The 9,244-nt window shown below is 32.4% G+C and overlaps 1 protein-coding gene across 1 annotated transcript; it reads left to right on the top strand.

Annotated features, from left to right (window-relative positions):
- Nucleotides 1–5,316, top strand: GA2OX8 (gibberellin 2-oxidase 8). The gene is made up of 3 exons (XM_079039494.1): nt 1–870; nt 4,414–4,735; nt 4,826–5,316. The coding sequence occupies exons 1-3, from the start codon at nt 422–424 to the stop codon at nt 5,054–5,056; spliced, it is 1,002 nt and encodes a 333-aa protein (XP_078895620.1). The 5' UTR covers nt 1–421; the 3' UTR covers nt 5,057–5,316.
- Nucleotides 5,317–9,244: the final 3,928 nt, after the last annotated feature.

Here is a 9,244-nt window from a genome sequence, read left to right as displayed (position 1 = left end):
TCTCTCTCTCTCTCTCTCTCTCTCTCTCTCTCTCTCTCTCTCTCTCTCTCTCTCTCTCTCTCTCTCTCTCTCATCCGCATATGACATGCATCACCTTTGTCTCCAATGCTCTCAAATCAACCTTCGGGGAAATTAACAAGGAAACAATAACGTTTTCATCGACGAAGACGAAAGAACAAGAAACATCTCCATACAAACTTCCCTTGTCCTTAGCCTTTCTTTAGCATTTCCTAAATCCTTCGTTTTTCAATTCTACTTCTGAAAATATATCGCAAATAAACCCCAAATCCATCCATCGCTTCATTCACGTTTTTGTGCACTTGGGTTTTGTATTTAACCAATAAAACGTGAGAAATACATCTTGATTATCTTTCACACTCTCCAATATTTCTTGAAAAGTGTGAGCTTGTAATTGACAGCCATGGAAAAATCAGAACCACCATTTCAGGAATTCTATAAGAACTTATTCACTAACCATGAAACGTGGAAAGAGAAGGAGAATGGCATTTTTGATGACGTGGAAGAGTGGGAGTTACCATTGATCGATCTCAGCAGGTTGCACCATGGTGGGTGGCAAGGTGCAGATTGCAAGAGAGAGATAGCTGAAGCATCACAAAAATGGGGATTTTTTCAAGTCATAAATCACGGTGTTTCGTCGGATATTTTGGAAAAAATGCAATGTGAACAAATGAAGGTATTCCGAAAGACGTTTTATGAAAAGGCCAAGAACCACCGTGAATTGAATTTTCCGACGGGCAGTTACAGGTGGGGAACACCTTCCGCAACCTGTTTGAAGCAGCTTGCGTGGTCTGAAGCTTTTCATGTACCACTGACTGATATCTCAAACATGGGTGGCTTCACTAGTCTCAGGTACGTAGTTCCTACAAACATATAGTTTTTAATATTTCTCTTATATTTCTCAATTCATATAAAAAGTTTTGGATACGAAGTAATGAAACCATACAAATGGTAATAAGTAATAACATAATCTAAAAAGTGTCATGAATGAATAAATTAATCCTTTAAATTTTATTGTTAAATTTTTGTTTCAAAAGTTCTATACCCAGGAAATAATATCGTGGATGGCGATTGAAAGTTAAGTACTCTTGTTTAATCGACTAGTATGTGCTTTATGATACTTTATTAATAGTTCAAACTGATATCATCGTTAATGTCAAAATCAATCGGATACTATTCGTAAATGTAATATTTAAACGTATTTAAAACAAAATTCAGTTTATCTACAAGGTAGGTTCCACATAGTGTTCCGCAGCAGCACAGCAGCGCCTGGCTTCCGTGTAAACCGTAAAAATATTTTAGATTTTTATTTTTCTATTATTAGACCATGATTGTTTTTTTTTTTCCATGCCACACTAAATATGAAATTCTAGGTCCAATCGGATTTATCGGTATAAATCTTTTTAAATGTTACTATTAATAGTGCTGGAAACTTGACGTATACAATCGACTGTTTTGACATGTGATAAAGAATCGAATGAGAGAAGTCTCCATTCACCAAATTCAATGATATTTCAATACATAGAATCATAGCGCAGAAAGAATAACTATTTAGTCGGCAAGATGACGCATAATAAATCTGGTCATTTATATCTTTAGATCACTTTATATATATATATATATATATATATATATATATATATATATATATATATATATATATATAGGTTCAGGTTCATTTGAGACCATTCTAATTTTGTGAGACCGTAAGACCAAATCTAAAAATAATTTTAAAATGCAAAATAAATGGAAAAATCCAAAAATTCTTTTTTTAAATGTTATTTTCGGAACTTGAATTAACTAAAAAAAATATTAAAAAAATATAAAAAAAATAAAAAAAAAATCCGTTTTTTTTTTGAAAAATTCGTGAAATATTCTAAATAGAATATTTCACTGACATATTCTAAAAAATAATTTTAAAATGCAAAATAAATGAAAAAATCTAAAAATTCTTTTTTTAAATATTATTTTCGGAACTTGAATTAACTAAAAAAAAATAAAAAAAAAATAAAAAAAAATAAACAAATGCGTCTCACGGTCTCACAAAATATAAGTGGTCTCAAATGAACCTAACCCTATATATATATATATATATATATATATATATATATATATATATATATATATATATATATATATATATATATATATATATATATGTATATATAAAGAGGGCAAACTTCATTTATATCTTTAGATCACTTTATATATATATATATATATATATATATATATATATATATATATATATATATATATATATATATATATATATATATATATATATGGCAAACTTGATTTTTTTTTTTTAAAAAAAAAAGAGACGGTGACATTTTTTTAATTCAATTGACATTTTTCTATAAATAATCAAAAAGAAATAGTCACATTTGAATAATATATATGATTTACTCAAAATGAAATAGATATCTAATATTGTATATCTTAAAGGCTTTACTTCTTTTTTTTTTAAATCAAATATATATATATATATATATATATATATATATATATATATATATATATATATATATATATATATATATATATATATATATATATAGACAATGCGTATTTATTATTAAATACCTATTTACATTCATATCCCACATATTTATAATTTTCCCAAATGAAACATGTGTACTTAAAAGTTAAAATTGTGTTTAATGCGATATATATGAATGAAATTAGTGTGTGTTACTATCTTAGGTAAAAGGTGCATTACAAATAAAGTTAATGTGATTTGATGTATTTGGCATTTAATTTATTGGGATTAGACTTTAGCGTTAACCACAAGGGGTTTCATTTTTAACATCTAAAATTGCACATTAGCTGTCATTATCTATTCCTAACATGAAAAGCCACAAGAACAATGCGTGATTAAATTAATCGGAGGTAGACATGAAGAACAATTACATTCATAAAAATAAAAAAAAAAATAAAAACAAACAAACACACGAAGAAAAAATAATAGAGAATCCCCTTCGATAGTTTTAACGTTCTTTATAGTATTTAATGGTATACTCTATTCTTGAAATTATATTTTAATTGGTTTATAGACAACTTTTTTTCTTGCATACACGTCGACAGTATGCGTAGGAAAATGATCTTAGATGATCCACATCCAAACATTCATTAAGCAACTGTGAAGTATTAAATTTGAAATATTAACTTTGAAGTTCGGAGGATGTTGACATCATGTCACGCTTCAAAAGCCAAAGGGTATGTATATCTATATTCATCCCCCACCCCTCCCCAACCCACACATATAATTTGTAAGAAGAGATTTCAGTTGGAATCAATATTTCTATATCAATCAGCATGGTATCATGGGATGAATTAATCCGGTTGTAATAATGTCAGCATATGTAGTGTGGGTAGTCGACACTCACGTACGTAATGTCCAATTGGTGGTCTGTGAAGGACCCAACGACAGGCCAGTAAAATAGCTACGTATACTCGTTTTTTATCAAGTATCATCATCTCAAAAGATGCTACTCCAAAAGTAGTGGGAATCTTGATCTCAAAACAACGTTAGACATTTGTACAGTAGTAGGGTGGATAAGGTCGGTGAATGTACGTTGCCAGCTTCGTGGAATGTGCAACAGTTTGCGTATAATATTTACATGCGAGGACTTTTTTTTTTAACGAAAAAAGTGTTCCCTGTTAATTAAAATTTTCACCTATATCATCTTATATACCTTCAACCAAACTAATTTACAAAGTCCATTTAAAATATGCGATTGTTAATTTATGTATACCTGTGTATATATAAAACGAAATTCTTATTTGCTCTAGCTTCCTGGATTCGTGTTTGTGATTCTCTTTAGGTCTAGATTCTTGCTTTCCTCATGAATCATAGAATAGTTGTACAACATGATGTATAATTGAATGTTTTTCAAGATGCTTTACATGTGGTACGTACCTACCCTAGTTGGCATTCATGTGACCATAGGACTTGTGTGTGTGATCTATTGTGACCAATGTCCTACAAACCTTACCCATTAAGATGAAGCAGTGTACTAGCTTTGTTTGTGGCAAAAACATACACCCAACCTAGCTAGCCATAAGCTCTTTATCTATATACTTATCTCTTTTAGTCGTACTAGTACATGCATTTCAGTAGCTGTACAAAGAATCCACTTCCAAAAACTTTTCCGAACTCGCATGTGGCATGAGCTGGAGTTTCTGACCTCAGTACACTGTTGCATCAATTTATAGTAGGTGTCATTCACTAAAAAGTATACGCCGGGCCTTTTAGACATGAAATAAAGCAAACCGCATGCAATTGTATTTGAAATCTTGTTTCATTTCAAAATTAGTTGCTAATAGTAATCATTATAAAGTTACGTTAAATAAATAAGTAGCTTAATTGTGTTTACTTTTTTTTTTATGCAGCACGACAATGGAACAGTTTGCTACCATGGTTTCAAAACTAGCAGAAAATCTTGCAGAGATTTTAGCGGAGCAACTGGGCCATAAGTCTGATTTTTTCAAGCAGAATTGTTTGCCTAGCACATGCTACCTCCGTATGAATAGATATCCACCGTGTCCCATTTCTTCACAAGTGTTTGGATTAATGCCACACACTGATAGTGATTTTCTCACTATATTACATCAAGATCAAATTGGGGGATTACAATTAGTGAAAGATGGGAAATGGATTGCTGTTAAACCTAATAAAGATGCTCTAATCATCAACATCGGAGATCTTTTTCAGGTATGGAATATGGATTTGTGTTAGTATTGTTTCAAACTCACTAGTTATGAAGTGTCATTCAATATAATTATGCTTTTTAATCTGTTTTAGGCATGGAGCAATGATGTTTATAAGAGCGTTGAGCATCGAGTGGTGGCTCATAAAGAAACTGAGAGGTTTTCCACTGCTTACTTCTTCTGTCCATCATATGATACAGTGATTCAAAGCTGTGTTGAGAATTCCATTTACAAAAGATTCAGCTTTAGAGAATTCAGACAACAGGTTCAAGATGATGTTAAGCGACTTGGTTACAAAATAGGACTTCCTAGGTTTATTATATGAACCAAATAGACCTCAAATTTTGTTTCCAGCAACGTACGTATACCTAGCGTGAAAAATATATATCCCCTTATTTTTGGTATTCAATATTCTACACAAATATTCTCAAATAGAGAGAGCAGTATATGGTACCAAGGCCAGATCACCTTTAGTAGTTTGTATGTTTTACAGTCGTTGCATAGCTCGATGTGGCCACATGCATTTGAAACTTTGTATGATTGATCAGTTTAAATCTTTAAATGAAAACTAAAGAGTTTTATATAGTTTCGACATTGAATAATATCGTTGCTTATGGTTTTTGTACAACATTACCTTATACTTAAACAGAAGCACAATTCAAAAAAACCTGATTCAGAGCCAGGTCATCAAAGATATATTTATATATAGAACTTATCTCATATAATTAACATGCATGGTCTCGATTAGTCAAACAGAAATGCTCAAATAATCATATGGTCTTGGAAATAGACCTGCTCAATGTATAGTAGTTCTTAACGGATTTCTCAAAAAGAAAAATGACAATGTAGGTAGGATAACAAACATATGAATTATTTGACGCTCAGAAACCACATTTGGGTTTCCATTAATTCTTTGAAAAGTAGGATGATAAAGTTAACTGAGATTTAGCAAATAAAAACTGATTTTTGGACCAAATAGAACATTATTTCATCAAGCTTCTTCTTTCACATAAATGAGAAGCATTAAGTAGGAATTTATCGGAATCAGATTCAGAAATATAATGTGCCTTTAGCAAAGTAATTCAAGAAATGAAGGTAACTTGGTTAACAAAGGCGTTGTGCGAGATAAAAAAACCAAAAAACTATTGATGTTGGTAATGCAACCGGATTTTAGATGACTCACTTAGAAGAAGTTGAAGCAATTATGTATTAATGAATGAGGCGATCAAATTGATAACAAACGTATATATTATCTTTCAACATTCTTGGTGGTGCAACATGGAGGATATTGTCAAGTTCGTCGTGAAATCATTAACATCCCAAAAATATTATACCATAGTTAGGAGAGTCAAACCAACGCTCATACGACCTCATGACAGTTCATTGATATGACCGTAAACTAAAGCAACTTTTCATTTTGGAATATTTTTTCATTTTAATGTAAAAATCATTTCCTTCAAAAGATTGTTCATTATTCATTCTCTCAATAGATACCCCACGAGCTTTGGTAATATTGTTAGTCAATTCCATAAAGAGTATTGTTTATCAATGGCAATGACATTTCTTAACCCTAAGCCGATGACATTGTCGCCGTAGGTGGAAAATGTCGTCGGGATAGATAATACATATACCGACGACATGTCGTCTGCATAGGGTCCGCCAGGACAAATTTTTGAAAAAAAATATTATTTACTTGTCTTGACAACATGTTGTTGCCATAGGTCAAATATATATCGACGATAAGTCGTCGTGACGTGCTAATTCTATAGTGACAACAACTCGTCAGCACAAGTTGTCACAACCTCAAACCAGAACGGAAACGTTTGGGGGTGGATGACGTCATGTATAGTATAACAACAATTGTATCATAACAATCATAGTAAACATAGCCAAACATTGAATACATATATAAAAATGGTTTTTACATTAGTTTGAAACATAGTTTGTATATATCAAAAGTATAATCAAAATAGAAAGACGTGACTCTATTCGCTCCGTCTTCTCAAAACTCTACGAGGTACCTGTCTACTGATTTCCTGAGAATACAAGCAGTTTTACAAAAGTATCAACATAAAGCTGGTGAGTTCATAAGAATGTTTTGTAGTGAAAACCTGTTAACGAATCTGAAAAATGTATGCATGTTTCCCATGAAAATCCAATATTTTCTAACATGTTTATTCGTTACTATATATATAGTATGTTCTTTTTGAAAACCCTGGCTACTACCAGTATGTATAGTATTTTCTATTTTGATAACCCTGTTTATCACTAGTATGTATAGTAGTTTCATTTCTCATAAAGAAACCATGTATTTTCCATACTTATGCTAAGTAATCATTGTTTATGTAAAGTATATTACTACGTAAATATATCGTTGTTATCTACTTGCGAGTTTTATGACCATACTAAACTTGATATGGCACGAATCGGGCACCAATATCCTTTATGACTTTGTCACCCGTAGACCTACCGGCCCTACTGTAGCTAGCAGCAAGGTGCAGGATAGTCAATCTCGTATAGATCTATACACAAAATCATGTCCTCCCTCGAGGAGACTGATGGGTTCTTGACATAAGATCTTTCCTATGTGCACATACAACCCTATAGCTTGGATCTAGGTTTCACTAATTGAACATGCAACATATCCAAGACTTTCATGGCTAGATCTAATGTAAACTAAAATTCAAAACATATGAAAACAGATCTAGAATAATACCTTGAGTTACTTGCTTGAAAACCTTTTTCTTCTTGGAGCTTAGAGTCACAAATGTCACTCCTCTAATGGCTTACAAACACCAACTAGCAAGAAGATGATTTGAGAGAGGTAAGGAAGAGGGAAATCGGCTCTAGGGTTACTCCAATAGCAAGGTTGGCCGATTTCCTCAACCCTAAGGGTCTATTCATACTGTGAGCTCCTAGGGTTTCACCCTAAAACCTTAATTGGATAACTTAGCCTCAAAGCAATTGAAATTTCCTCCTAGATAATGCCTTGGACGATTTCTAGGTGATCCACATCCCTAAAATCGTCCACCCCGATATCCATAAGGATTCTTAGCTCAAAATACAACTATCACACATTTGACAGTTTATACCCTTTACTTCAGTTAATCTCTTTAAGTCACCAAATTAATTCCTAATTAATTTATGACTTATATTAATCAAATAATATTATTATTCCTTTAACATATTATTCTTATAATATATTAATAATAATATCTCTTCTCTCTATAAATCACCCTGTCAAGTTGCTATGGTGAAGGCAACCCAAAAGGACCATGCACAATTGGGTCAAGTACTTACCAAATATAGCTACAGCCTTAGACACTAATCCAACAGTCTCCCACTTAGATAAGTCTAGTAACTATAAACGCAAACACAATCCGATTAGCAATCATAGCTCTCAAAGACGCTGTCAACTCTGATCTTATCAGTAACATGTCCTTTAGATAAAGGATCGTATAGTCCTCTGTTTTGATATCGTGCAGACGATTTCATGAAACATTGTCATACTTATTGTCCAGCAACTATTTTCTCGATCTCAGATTTATTCGACATAGAACTTAATTGAACACATCAATTTAGTCCTGACCGGGCCCGACACATAAGTCAAATCAAATCATCGAGCGGCCGTGATATCGCTTTTACCATCTTAGGATAAAGTAACAGATAAACTTCGACTTATATGCATTTACTTATCGACTAACCAACTATACACAACAATGCGTTTTATGACATCAATTTACTGATGCGGTTTCGCATTATCAATGTACAACCAATTAGTAAATGATAAACCATATATCTAGGTTTTAAGACCATATGATATTATCGTCTTGCGATCACTCCAAAGTGATTCCAGCAAGTGCGGGTTTATTCCAATGCTCAAAACTTGTTCATAAGCACTCATGAACGTTGTAGCAAACCTTTGCTATGTCTAATACCATTTAGACAATCTACCCATCAATTCATGACAATCTTCATTCATACCCACTTCCAACATATGAACGATTATGGACAGTTTGAATAATTTGATTATTCTTAATAAACTCAATTATTCTGGAAGTCAAAACATGCAAAGTGAAAAAATAGCTAAACAATTAACATAAGACAGTAAATTTACTTATAAAGAATACTCTTTTATTTAATCATCAAATGTCAATTACATTTATCTATTTCATGTTTCTAAAACTATCTAATCTAAACTAATATCATCCTTCAGCCCAATACTCCTAGCATGCTGCAAGTGCTTAACCCTGTTCAGTCCCTTCGTAAGCGGATCTGCTGGGTTATCTTCTGATGATATCCTCTTAACCACGAGGTGTCCTTCTTCTACTCGATGCCTAATAAAGTGATATTTTCTATCGATATGCCGAGATCTACCATGATCCTCGGTTCCTTGGTCAAGGCAAACGCTCCTTCATTATCACAGAAAATTTCCATGGGCTCCTTTATGGCAGACATAACTCCAAGATCGCCAACGAAGTTCTTCAACCATATTGCCTCCTTTGACGCTTCG

The sequence above is a fragment of the Lactuca serriola genome, chromosome 4 (assembly GCF_051521515.1).
Source record: "Lactuca serriola cultivar US96UC23 chromosome 4, Lser_US96UC23_V15, whole genome shotgun sequence".
In the NCBI taxonomy this organism is placed as follows: domain Eukaryota; kingdom Viridiplantae; phylum Streptophyta; class Magnoliopsida; order Asterales; family Asteraceae; genus Lactuca; species Lactuca serriola.
The sequence above is the reverse complement of the archived record's forward strand: the minus strand, read 5'-3'. Positions and strand labels throughout refer to the sequence as shown.

Excerpts from the sequence above, each read along its gene's own strand:
- GA2OX8 (XM_079039494.1), top strand. The coding sequence starts at position 422 with ATGGAAAAATCAGAACCACCATTTCAGGAATTCTATAAGAACTTATTC. Across the intron at positions 871-4,413 it reads GGTGGCTTCACTAGTCTCAG|CACGACAATGGAACAGTTTG; the intron begins GTACGTAGTTCC and ends TTTTTTATGCAG. Across the intron at positions 4,736-4,825 it reads ACATCGGAGATCTTTTTCAG|GCATGGAGCAATGATGTTTA; the intron begins GTATGGAATATG and ends AATCTGTTTTAG.